The sequence below is a fragment of the Chiroxiphia lanceolata genome, chromosome 4, assembly GCF_009829145.1.
Source record: "Chiroxiphia lanceolata isolate bChiLan1 chromosome 4, bChiLan1.pri, whole genome shotgun sequence".
Classification (NCBI taxonomy): domain Eukaryota; kingdom Metazoa; phylum Chordata; class Aves; order Passeriformes; family Pipridae; genus Chiroxiphia; species Chiroxiphia lanceolata.
In genome coordinates this window covers 11,709,011-11,722,197 of record NC_045640.1, presented here as the reverse complement: position 1 = coordinate 11,722,197, position 13,187 = coordinate 11,709,011, and the positions used below count along the sequence as shown (strand labels likewise).

Here is a 13,187-nt window from a genome sequence, read left to right as displayed (position 1 = left end):
CCAGGCTACAATGGCCATGATGCCCATAAATTAATTTGTAGAGTACACACTTCTATGCAGGAAAACCCTTAGAGATTCAGAATGCTCTTATGAGATTGACAAAACATTAGAGACTCAGGTGTCCTAACTAAAATGAAGGAGAGTTGGGGAGTTTCCTGTGCACTATATAACTTCACTCCTGTAATAAGTGGGAAATACACATTGAGAAATTTTTGCATTAGAAAGTGTATTTCCATTTTCCATTTTCCTTCTGGAAAGCAGAGTTTCCCAATAGCTTAAAGAGAGTGTTACTGGGCAAGATCGTCACACCATTATGCATGTGGCTGTTTAAAGCTATGAAAATAATCCTCAGGAAAACTGGAAAAATTGTCTCTTTTATACTGATTTCTTGTTTTAAGGACTCAATCTTGTTATTTAAAATTTATAAGCATGTTAAACAGATTTAAGAAGCAGAGTAATGCGCTTTTATACATTTTCAACCTAATAGTGCCTTAAGTGTTTATGATAAAATACTGCTGTCACTTGCCAGACTAATTAAAACAGGGATTTTTTAAAACAAATAAAACCCCAACAACAAAAAAAAAACCCACAAAAAAACCCCAAACAAATACAAAAAAAAATAAAAAAAAACCACAGCAAAAAAAAAAAATCACAACCAAAAAGCCTCAACATGTAAAGCAACAACACTAAATATTTTCTGATTTTTTTTAACGGTTCTTTGGGCGCCAGTTACAGGTTTGCAAATTAAGTGCCTGCTCTGACTATGCACAGATATGGCAGATGGTCTTGTGTTAATGAGTTGCAGAAAGTAGGAGGTGGAATAACACCATTGTGGCAGTGATGAATTTTATCCGATAACTCTCTCTGGGTCTCCACACAGGCATCACATTGCCTTAGTGCACTGAAATGCCCAGCAGCTGCTCCAGTGTGGTGGTTGTACCTCTGCTGTGTCCTCATGTCCTCAAAGCATGACCTAGACAGGGAGTCCCCCTGCATAAAGGCATTCTTGCACTGACATTTTTTTGTGGGGGAGAAAAGTCTTACTCCAAGAAGGGAACTTGAGTAATTAAAAAAAATACTAGAAGTTTTTATAATAATAATAATAATAATAATAATAATAATAATAATAATAATAATAATAATAATTCTGTGACATTATCTAATGTGGGCTGAAATTACATATGTTCAAAACTTCTTTATATGAATAGTGTCTTTACTGCCTGCAAAGCTTATGTTGCCATCCAAAACTCTATGTCAGCCTAATTTTTAAATGTATTCAGTTTTGTGCTGGTTCTACTTTGATTTCAATCAGGATGAGTTTTACTACTCTCCATTTATTTGGTGCTTTCGTTTAAATCTACCTCAGCATTCCCAGCACAGTTAAGCACCTCTTCCAGGTACCTCTCTCTTCCTAATAAGGAACCAGCCCCCTGCAATGCAAACACCTTCTGCACATGGCTGTCTGTGCAGTTTGAATCGTCCCTCAGAAATTTCAGCAATTCCTGCTTTGAAAATCCTATTCATGTTTTTAATGAGCACTTAGGTTTCTAGTATAACTTCTCAATCTATGGACTAGAAGGATGCAAACAAGGAGAAAGTCGAGGCAATGAAGAGACTAATGAAGAATACAAATAGTAAGAAAATAAAGCAGGGGTATTATGTAACATCCCGAGTATAAAGACAAGAGTAAACACATATAGGTTACATCTAAATCCCAAAAACTTGGTGTATTTAAATGAAGTAAATCAAGTTGGAAAACAAAAATAACAGAAGTTTGGCTTCCTGGGATGGATAGTTAGATACCCTTTATTGAAATTTTATTAAGATATTCCTTTACCAATAATCATAACTGTGATTCCTCCTCTATCCTTTTCACCATGCTTTACTAATATAATATATTCCTTAAATTCATGAAAGATACTCTTAAAAAAAGATTCATCAGAATCTGGATGAAATATATGCCATGAAATAAAGCTTTTAGTAAAGTGCTGATGTGATTAGTATATGATCAGGACATGAAGGGCTGCAGAATATTCTTAAAGAATGCAAAGAAAGGTTGCAATAAGAATATGATCACAACAAAAGAAAAATTAACCATTACTTTGTTATTGTGGGAGTTTACTAACTGACCAAAAATTTTTCATGCTTTAATTACTGAGTTGCTTTTAGACAGTTAGCAATTAATTATTTTTAAAGTTCAGGTTTTAAAATCTCAAAACTACAACACTGAACCATTTGTTGCCACAATGAATTACTTTTTCACTGGCAAAAGTGACCATTATTATCATTGTCCACATCAGCATAATTGCAGTGAAGTAAAAATAATAAGCTAATTTGACTGGTAAAACCTACCACACTCTCCAACCTTGACTTGGGGAACATTGCCTTGGGAGCACTGTTTTTCCCATTATACTGAGTTAATGTGATCTGGGATTGCAAACTCCTGAAGGACTCGGGAATCACTGGACACGTTGCTGAGAGTGCCTGATGAATAAGAGCCATTGCACTAATCCCCAGTGCCCAAGATACCAGAAATGCCAACAACTGCTACCTCCTGGACAAAATCTGGGACTCGGAAATCTTACTAGTGAGCTTCCCGCAAATGACCCCGTTCCGAAATGTGAAACCCTGTAGCTATGTTCAAATGTGAGTCCCTCAGATTACTTAGTGTAGCTTTGAACATATTTATATCCTAGCAGATGCATCTGATCTAACAAGTAAAACACTCCTATTACCAAGTTACTTGATGTTCTTAATATTTTCACCAAATATTCTGTCTTAGCCCTTCCCTTTAACATGGCTGCCTATGTGAAATGCATTCCTGACCTGACAGACACCCTCAGAATGAACTAGACAACACAATTTTTTAATTTGATAGTATGAGTCATCAATATTTTATCACCTTTAGTAATTTTCCTTGATGCCTTCATTACAGCGGTAACAAATAACAAAAGAATTAACAAACACGGGAATGAAAGCCCTTGAAGTCTAATTAATCTTTGTCTTATTATATCAAAGGCATCTGCTTCTATTATAACAGCCCTTTTGCAAAACCTCATTAAAATGGGAGACATTTTAAAGTAAAGATTAAATAAAAATTTTAAGTAAGGCTAGATGGCACATTCCCAAATAGCCTTTTATTAGCAGATTAGATGTGCACCTAAACAAGAAATAATATATACAAATAGATATTGGTATAAACCTTACTTATAATGCCTATTTACCTCCCTAAGCCCTCTTAAACTTTGATACTGAGCAAAACTAGCATATCCTCCCAGTATTGCTATTCAATTTTTTAATCTGGATGTGTCTCTTAATATTGAATGATAAGAAAAAAGAGTTCTTCACCTCTTTTTGGTGAAAAGTTTTTAAAACTTTTCTTAGAATTGTTTAGAATCATTATCATCTGGAGAATGTAAGAAGAACTGGATGGGAATGAAAGAAGAATCAAATGGGAATTAGTGACTTTATACTAACCTTCCTTGGTTATACAATTAAATTTCAATACAATTTCAATCTGTGTAGTTGCTGTTAGCATTCTGAAATTCACAGTCCCCCTAAGAAAGGTTGCCCAGAGAAGCTGTGGATGCCTCATCCCTGTCAGTGTTCAAGACCAGGCTGGATGGGGCTTTGAGTAGCCTGGTCTAGAGGAAGGTGTCCCAGCCCATGGCAGGGGGACTGGAACTAGGGAAGCTTTAAGGTCCTTTCCAACCAAAATCATTCTATGGTTCTATGAAAAACCAGACAGCAGAATGGTAATATTCAAAACTATCTTTCTACTCCCCCAAAAAGGAAACAATTAAATGTATATGACCCCCTGAAATCTAATAAGTTATCCAACACTATCACAGAAACAGTTTCACATTTCACACATATTTAAAAAGGTGTGACTTCCAGTGTAGTATCATCTGTACTGATGAGGTCATTCAAACAAACCTTACCTACCTCTAGACACCTCCTCAAGACATGGTCATTTGTCATTTTTATTCATGGGCTCTTTGGCAGTTTGTATTCTCCATCATTGTACAACTGTAAATTCTGTGACAGGGAACATAATTTTCTGCGGTTTTACAAATATCTAATGTTTTCTGATGCAGGCTATGAGATGATTTAATACAGAGGCAGTCAACCAAGCAGGCAGGCAGTTTAGCAGGGCAATGCAGCAGGCCACACATGGGATTATCTGTCCTGGGGCTGTCCTGCAGCTGCACTGGATGCTGGGCACGCAGCCTCTTTCCAGATGCTATCTTTGGTGGACAAGGTGAGACAAGGCAAGTTGCATTGCTGAGGAGCATCAGAATAAAGGCACTGCAGGGAGGAATCAACTGTAAGATAAATATATTCCCAGAATCATCACCCTGCCCATGCACAGCAGGGATCATGGCACAAACCTCTCCTCCAAGGCTAAAAGCATATAAGTGGTTAACTTGTCAGAACTGAATACCATTTTGTTGCTAAATCCTAACACCGGAACTATAGTTTTTCATCATGAAAAACGCAAATCACATTTGCCTAACCTGATTTTTTTCTTTTTATGTTAGCTAGTGAAATGCATGTTCAGCACTCTGTTCTATTCCTAAGCTCTTCTCATGCAACAACACCGTAAACCCACACTAGAAAGTAACCCATGCTTTTTAAGTAGCAAAAAAACCCCAGAAACAAAACAGACACCAGAAGAATGCCAGAAAATTGATGGAAACCCTTGAAAAGTGATAAAAGATGGTATTTAAATAATGAGGGAAAAACCCAAAACAAACGTTGTGTGGAAACTTAACACTTAGCAAAATGATTAGTAAGGAGGAGTCTAAGTACTCCAAGAGTCCTGACACCCAGAAGCAGTTTAACCACACATCTCTGACACTATCTCCTGTGCCAGCTGAGAGACTGATGGGTGGCTGACAGATGCTACCCTGCTTCTTCCTTGTTAACATAGTGATTTTTTTCTCATTTTATCCAAGATCTGCCCGAAGCAAACAAACTCCTCCCTATCTCTTACTGACAGGTAGGGCAATGCAGATTCTACAGTGCATTCATCATCTTCTTCTGCATGGGGGTGGGGAAAAAAACCTCTGCACCGCCTAAATTTGGGATCAGTGAATGGTTTCAGAATTTGCATGCTACATTTGCTGGTGACCTGGCATCATCTAAATGGAGATGGCCTATGAAATGAAAAATTGGATGTATAATTCTGTCTTGTTCCTTCCGTGGGACTCATTTTTGCTCATAGTAGATCTGTATAAAAAGGGAGGCTTGCATTTCATCAAGATAACAACATTGAGCACATGCCAGTATGTTACTGAGACTTCATGCAGGAGACAAGACTTCCGAATCTCAAATTAGCTGTTCTTTTCCTGAGCTAGGTCTGAAAAACTAATTTGATAATAATATTTGCTATAAGAACAGGTGGTTTTAAAACAGCTTAAAAGATGTATGTACAGGCTGTCTTCTGGTTCAAATACCAATCTGGTTCTGAATAGGTGACCAAAATATTTTTGCTGTTTAGCATAGTGCCCTACGCTTATTTTGCTCGCTGTGCAATTTTGCAAAGAACACAATTATTGAGCTGTCTATCTAACTCATTAAAGATTGACTCGGGTATTGAACACAATATACTTAATCCCATAGGATTTTTAACAATATCAGTGTAGCTGATAGATAAAGACAGTTTTCTTTCTGATAGTTTCCTCTAAATAGGAATGGAAATAGTCACAGTGACACAGCTGAAACCAGAGCCATGCTCATGCTTCTAGGCTGAGCTACAAGGATTAGTAACTGTCATTTGAAGTAGTGCTTAATAATGGAGTAAGCAGGTTGTTCAGTAAACATCAGTCACCATTTAGTGATTTGTACATTCAAAGCAAATTAGATCTTTGCAGCTTCCAGATAATCTTTCAAACAATCAAGTATCTACAGAAGGGCTGTTGTATTGGCTAATTCCCTCTTCCCATGACCATCCTTCTCTCACTCACAATGTGACAATATTAGATCACCAGGCACCAACTATGTAGTTCCCCCACATAAATGGGGAAAGCACAGAGGGTCACACCGGGAATCAACCATCACAGTCAAACACAAGAGAGTCTGAACAGACATGGCCACAGTCCACTCCATGGCATGCATTAGAGAGCTGGGAAAGGGATGACCTCAGAGTTTCTTTGTAAATGTTCTTTCCTAATCCTGCACCATTTTTCACTACCAGTTCTCCATGGATTTATATCCATTTAAAACATACTCCCATTTTAGGATGTAGGATATTTATAATCTTACAGTAAGCAGAGAGTCTACAGTAAATCCTTTCAGAGGTGGACTGGGTTGTAAAGTATGTTCATGAAGTTTCCAGGACCATTAAGTCACACACCATTGCTAATGCCCTACTCACAGACGCAGCAGTCATAAACACTTACCTTTGCAAACAAAGCACTTAATATGGAAATATTTGTTCTGAACTCTCAAAACTTCTCCTTTGCATGGGTTTCCACAGGTATTGCAGAGAATTGCAGTACTTGATGGCTTCTCCAGTTGGCTATGTACAGCCTGTGGTTGTGAAACTGCAAGAGAAAACAAAAGGTAGAGCATTGTAAGGGCTATCAGGTGCATCTTCTGTAAGATCTGCAAATAATGACAATTAACACCTGGGACAAAACAAATCAAGCAAATAAAACAGTTTCAACTTCTGGGGTTGGCCAGCACAAGAGTAAAGATCTGCTAAAGGAGCAGATCTTTAAAGCATTGCATTACATAACTTTCAAAGGTTCTCCTTGCAAACATTTAAATAATAAATCAGAATTGCTGACAGAGGAAAGAATTCACCTGATCAAGTCTTGGGAGCCTCCACCTGAATTTCAGAAAAAACTGCTTTGTCGTATTTTCTCTTTATGAAGACAAAGACTATAGATAAAAGCTATTGTTTTTATCCAGAATATCCTTAATGAAGTTTAGGAACTCTTACACTGTGAGCTACTGATCTTTAAAGTTCAAGATAATTGCCTTCTTAACTGACTTATGGACAGAAATATACTTCTGTTGATATTTTGAGTTCCTACTTCTGAAAGACTGACATCTCTGCAAATATCACATATCAATAAAGAAAGGTTGTTCTCATTTGTAAGAAATCCATGATTTCAAGAGATCAGGTTTATCTAGGTTAGCAAAATATTAAGTGAATTAAAAATTTGCTGCCATCTTGTGATACACATTAGATATTGCATTTATTTGGCTGTTGATAACACAATATAAGTTGGCATCCCAACATATTATATGGAAAAGGTGAGATATGACCTTATTCTTGCAATTCTGCTGCAGTACTTGCATTAATTTTTTATCACAGTGTACTTAGGAGTTTAGATGGAAAACATCAAGGCAGTTAATTATAGAGGGGCTGTTACTCAACAGACTTGGCTTTTTTCCTGTGTGAAGAACTAATAGCAGGAAAATAGATAAAGCAAATGGCATCTTATAAAGCAAATTACATATTTAATGATGTTTTTCTTCTGTAATGTGGCATGCTTATTCCAAGGTTAGATTGCTTATTTCAAAGTGATTGAATTTGTTTAAATTTTAGCTTCAAAATAAACTTATCAACCAATCAGTCAAGATGGAGCAACCAGTCATAGGCCAATACACTAAGTATGACTGGGAATCAGAGAAGTTTCCCTTCAGGGTTTAGTCAAGGGATAATGCCATTGCTGTGCTACTCTTTTACCAACATCCAAAAAAACCCAAAAAACCCAAAACATTAGGAAGTAACTTTTTTGTATGAGACTGCTGCAAAACAACTAATAAATTTATAAGAGGATGGATTAAACTCCAACTGGCCAAGATCTTTAGTTTCTATTCTTATTGTAATATCAGAGTTGCTATTTCAGAAAAAAAAGGGGGGGGGGGGAATTTATTTTAATTAAAACTCTCCTACCCATAAAGCATAATGTCTGTAACATCAGCATAGACAAGGGTGATAGAGAGAAGCAGTGATGGTACTGTCACTTAGAACACATACAATAACAGACAATACTATAATGAGTAAGTGAGCTCTTGCTCTTTAATATCTGACCTTGTTGCTCTTCCTTCTCTACTCTCACCTCATCTTCACTGCCAGTATGTTCTGCAATTCCTAAAAGGCCTTTCCACACCCACTGAGTTCAAGGAGTCGGTATTTCAGTGAGATGCTGAGCCTCCCCTTCCACCCAGTCTTCCAGGGCAGTTGCTGCAAGTTCTGCCCAAACTGGCACTTACTACTCTTGTATGTAAAGTGTTTTTTTCTCAAGAAGATATATGGGTTGAGCTGCTTATAGCATTATTTACCACCCATTAAGATGCTGCCTTGTTTGCTGAAATTACATGTTCTGGGATTCTCAAAAAAAGTCCTGCTCAAGGCAGTGTGAACTTTGGAGCATGAAGTCCTGGTTATAATTAAGGACATGTCCAATAAAAACAACACAGCATGACAGGCAACTGGAAGTTTATAGAAAGGCACATGCCCAAATTTGCACAGAACAAACAGTGCACACGGTTCAAGCTACTATGAGGGTATGACTTATTCCTCAAAAGAAAACAGAGGAAACTGCAAACTTTGTAATACTTAACTTTTGACATGAGAATTTCTCTTTACTGTTATCTGTCCAAAACAAACTACCCACCCTGAAAAAGAATCAACCTTGTAAGAAACCAAAATAAGGTATTTTCCCAAGTTAGTTAACAGAGCTAAAAGTTTGCAACTATAAATAAAGAAGGTTTACTCCCTCTAGAATTACTAACAAGCATCAAATTTGTAGCATATAATTCATGAAAGACTTAAGAAGAGCTGACCATACCCAGAACATTTTGGCCTATACAGTTGCATAGGCAAATATAAAATTGTGATTGGAACAATGAAATATTGACTTTTCTTCACACCCAATTCTTCCTATGTCTCAACCTTTCAGAACAGCATCTCTCCAGAGGCATCCATGCCTGGCCCATTTAGACAGCCACCAGTTCCTGCTGTGGTGTTTCCCACAGGCTGGAGTAACCTGGCCCAGGAGTCCCAGCACTGCACAGAGCACGTGCTGAGAAACCCAGGGCTGGAGAGCCCCAAGGGCAGCCCACCACAGCAAACATACCCCCCTTCCCCAAAGTGACAACAGTGTCACATTTCCAGAGAAAATGTCACTACTGCACCTGGGAGTTCAATGCTGCACTTGTTGCAAAACAGCAGAAAACTAAAAATTGTTGCAAAGTTGTTTGGTTTTTTTTGGTCTGTTTTGTTTTCTGAAAATTGCAAACTGAAAACGTGGCAGAAAACAGAAAGTTTTGCTTTGCATGATGTGTTTGGTGCTTAGTGTCCAGAGCTGTAGGGCAGGACAACTTCACACATTTCTTTCTTTTTGAGTCTCTGAATTGAGGTTTAGAATTCAAAAAAACCTAACAACTCAACTATAAAATAAATTAAAAAGGAAAATATGTAATATTGATTTTGGTATTCTTCCATTAATCTTGAAGTAACACAAAGCATATTTAAAATATGCATGGGAGACAAAGGAAAATTATTTTGCTTTTCTCTCAGTTCAGAACTAAGCTACTTGATATTTCACACAAAAACCCAGTGGGAATACAGTGCCTTTGAGATCATTACAAAGTGGTCCTTCTGAAGACAGTTTAAAATACTTATTCTTTCATCTAGCACAACAAAATTATATAATTAATGACATGTTAGTTTATATTTTAAAATACTGAAATTTAATATGCTTCATGTTTAAATTGCAGCTGCTGACAACTTTGAGAAACTAACTCTACTAGTGAACTTCACATTTTAACTTATGTTTCAAATCATATTTAAGGAAACATGTTTACATGGCAATTTTCAGCATTCTACTTTTATGCCTTTATGTATCAAAATCAGTCTTTGAAGCAGCAGAACACACAATCAACATAATTTAATGAGTGAAATAACGAATTTCTGGCAGAATGTAATGATCTGAGCCTGGTCATCAGATCCTAACTAAAGAGTTCATTAAAAATTAAATGCTTACACTATATCCTAATTTGTAGAATTTAATGAAAGTAGAAATTTCCTTCTTAACTTTAAATTACTTTTTCTAAACTGAAATACAACTGAATGCCTGATTCTTTAAATTTCCCTTTCGCCCATACTACCATTCTGCTCTAGCAGACGTATCCTCACCGATTCACCAATCCTTAAACCCTAAAAAGACCTGACTGCACTCATTTTTTGACAAGGACAAACACTGGCAAGAAATGAAGGAGCAAACAGTTTCCACAGCACTTTTTTGTGCAAGACTTGTCTGTTGGGAACATCATTACCAATAATCTTGCCAACTGTCCAGTGCTCACACATCTCTGATGTCAAGACTCAGCCTCTCTTCAATAGGCTACACAGTACATCATTCTGCAGTTCTGGACCAAGTAGGGCTCATTAACTAGCAGTGGTTTGTTACAAATTTGTCAAACAAGATACATTCCTTAGACTTACTTCTATACTGCATACTCAAGATGTGCACTTGCTGCAAGTATCACGGGGAAGGGAGGACAGTGGTATCACTTGTTATTAAAGCTGCATTCCACACCTTATGGCCACTGTCAAGTGAAGTTTTCAGTCTGATTATAACTTTCACAGATTCACAGAATATTCTGAGTTGGAAGGGACCTGCAAGGATCATCAAGTCCAATTCCTGGCCCTTCACAGGACATCCTCATGAATCACACCACGTGCCTGAGAGCTTTGCCAAACTTTAACCATTTACTTAGACATTACTCGCGTGTTGTGTTTTCGAACTCATTTCTTCAGGGAAAATTTCAGACAAGCTGTTTCAGCTTTTTGTAAAGGTGAAAAAAGATAGTATACAGTATATTGGTTTTCAAGGTTAAAAAGAGAGCATACCACACTGTTTTTGAAAGTACTTGGAGTAAAGGTTGTAGTCTGACATCGGTGAACATTGTGACAGGCACATCGGATCCATGAAAAACCACAGTATGTGGTAAAAAACCCAACTCTTTGAATAAGCTCCTCTGGCATTGCTAGACTAAGTAGGATTTAAAAGCAGAGGGGGCCAGGATAAGGTGCCAGGGACGAGGACAAGATTTGGCTGAGACAGGAATGTTTTGGAAGCAGTACAAGACAAGCTGACGGCAGTGACAGAAGGGAGAAGATTCGGGAGTCCCTGGTCATGCTCTGCTTGGGAGCCTGGGATAAAAAATGTCATCTCTCTGTTGTGAGCAAACTGCTGAGGGAAATCAAATCCTTGGAAAAAGATCCAATCTAGTATTGGTATATGCAGAGGATGACATACCTCTCTGCTATCAGGCTCTCCAACAACCAAATGAAAGAAATCTTCATGGGAGATTACAGTATGGATGAAGAAACATGGTCAGAAACTGCAGAATTCAACATAGCTTTTTCCAGTTTGGTGCTTTTTGTTTTTTAACTCTGCATAAGAAACTATAGAAGCCATTACTGAGCTTGGAAATCAAGTACTGAAAATTAAGAAGTATCATGCTTAAGAATACACATCAAATCTCAAATATGAAGTTTAATAATAAAGACTTTCAACTTCTTTGTTCACTATATGGACACTATTACGGCCACATATCCCATTTACTCCACATTATTTAACCCTGTTTTGAAAACCCAGTTTATTAGATTTACAGCTCTTAGTGACTACAGAAGCCTGAAATGACAGAGGGCCAAATGACAGAGTTTAATATTAGAATCTCAGAATCCTCAAATGGGCTGGGTTCAAAGAGACTTTAAAGATCATCTAGTTTCAACCCTCCTGCCATTGGCAGGGACACGTTCCACCAGACTATGTTACTCAAACCCCCATCCAACCTGTCCTTCTGTGATATGCTCATTTTAGAGTACTTTGATATAAACTAAGGAGTAATTTGAATGGAGAGACAACATTCATGTGAATAAATATTTTCTTCCTAATATTTGCAGTCCCAAAAATTACCAGTCAATGCAGGGAAAGGCATAATTCCTCATCACAGTTCCTGGAAGGATAGAGCAGAACCAGAGCCTAAAGGCAACAATAAAAGGAAAACCAAAGGGCTTGGTGGGGGTTACCTCCCCTGTTCTTTTTGTGGGTTGTTCTGGGGTTTTTTTATTGTGTTCTGGAGGTCAAGTCAAAAGAGTGCAAGCCTTTCATTTCAGGTTCATACAAATACAGTATCATTTGCCTTTAACAGCAACTCTCCATTAGCAGAAAAGCTACATTGATTTTCTTTAGCAACTATCAGCACTACAGGCTCCTCTACAAATTCACAACCTATTACATTTGCTTCATGTGATGAAAACATTTTTTTGAGGGGAAAAATACTAGAAAGACATTAATATTTAAAATTATCATTATCAGCTGTTTACTTCATAATAATGTTCAGCTTTTTCAACAAAGTCAAAGGCCACATTCCAACTCTGAACCAAAAATGCACAGCACTGACAAGGCATATTATTCTGCACAAAAGAATTATCAGCAAATTACCCCTGTGCTGACACTGAAACCTTTCATCTCTATAGCTAGAGGTGGTTACTAAAAATGAAAACAAACAAATATGAGACCCAAATACCATTTACTCATTAAGTATTTGAGAAACAGGACAGAAGTATTGATTGGGGACATGCTGTATCAAGTGATTTGGGGAGGGTGGGGTTCACAGCAGCCTGAAGGGGAATTAACTTTGCAATCTTCCCAGAGAAGGATTAAAGTAGAAGCAGACGAGTGGGGCAGCACCCATCTGGAATTAGAGATTGGAGTTTAAATTGTTGTTTTACCAAAACCTTTTTGTGTCAACTGAGTCAAAACACTCAGGGTCGAATTTAAAAACACACAGATGAAAGCAAAGGAAACAAGCATTTAAGTGCCCCTGAATATCCAAGTGAAGCATTACTCCTGCTAGCCCTGCTCTCTCCCTGTCTTGTGCCTGTGTGTAAAATTCAGTGAGGAGGAGTTGTGATGGTGTGGGGCTAAGGATAACACAGAAATACATAATACATAATACATGCAGCGTTCAGAAAATGACATGGGTGTAAGGGGATTGGGGTTTTTTTCCCTAAGATGATTGATTGATTATGGAGCCTTGTGGGGTGGCTGAGACCTCACTGGTTCTTTCCATAGAAAGGATGAAAAAAAGAGTAATTGTGTAATGGGAACTTTATAAGCTTCCCCCATCCATCCTTTCAACCGCACTTGGCA

The 13,187-nt window shown here is 37.6% G+C and overlaps 1 protein-coding gene across 15 annotated transcripts in view; it reads right to left on the bottom strand.

Moving 5' to 3' along the window:
• Nucleotides 1-13,187, bottom strand: part of ABLIM2 (actin binding LIM protein family member 2) — a 140,273-nt gene that overhangs the window by 95,093 nt on the left and 31,993 nt on the right. For all 15 annotated transcript variants that reach the window (XM_032685220.1, XM_032685225.1, XM_032685222.1 and 12 more), the window contains exon 2: nt 6,405-6,548. In XM_032685220.1, the coding sequence (XP_032541111.1) occupies nt 6,405-6,548 (144 nt within the window). The remainder of the gene's footprint in view (nt 1-6,404; nt 6,549-13,187) is intronic.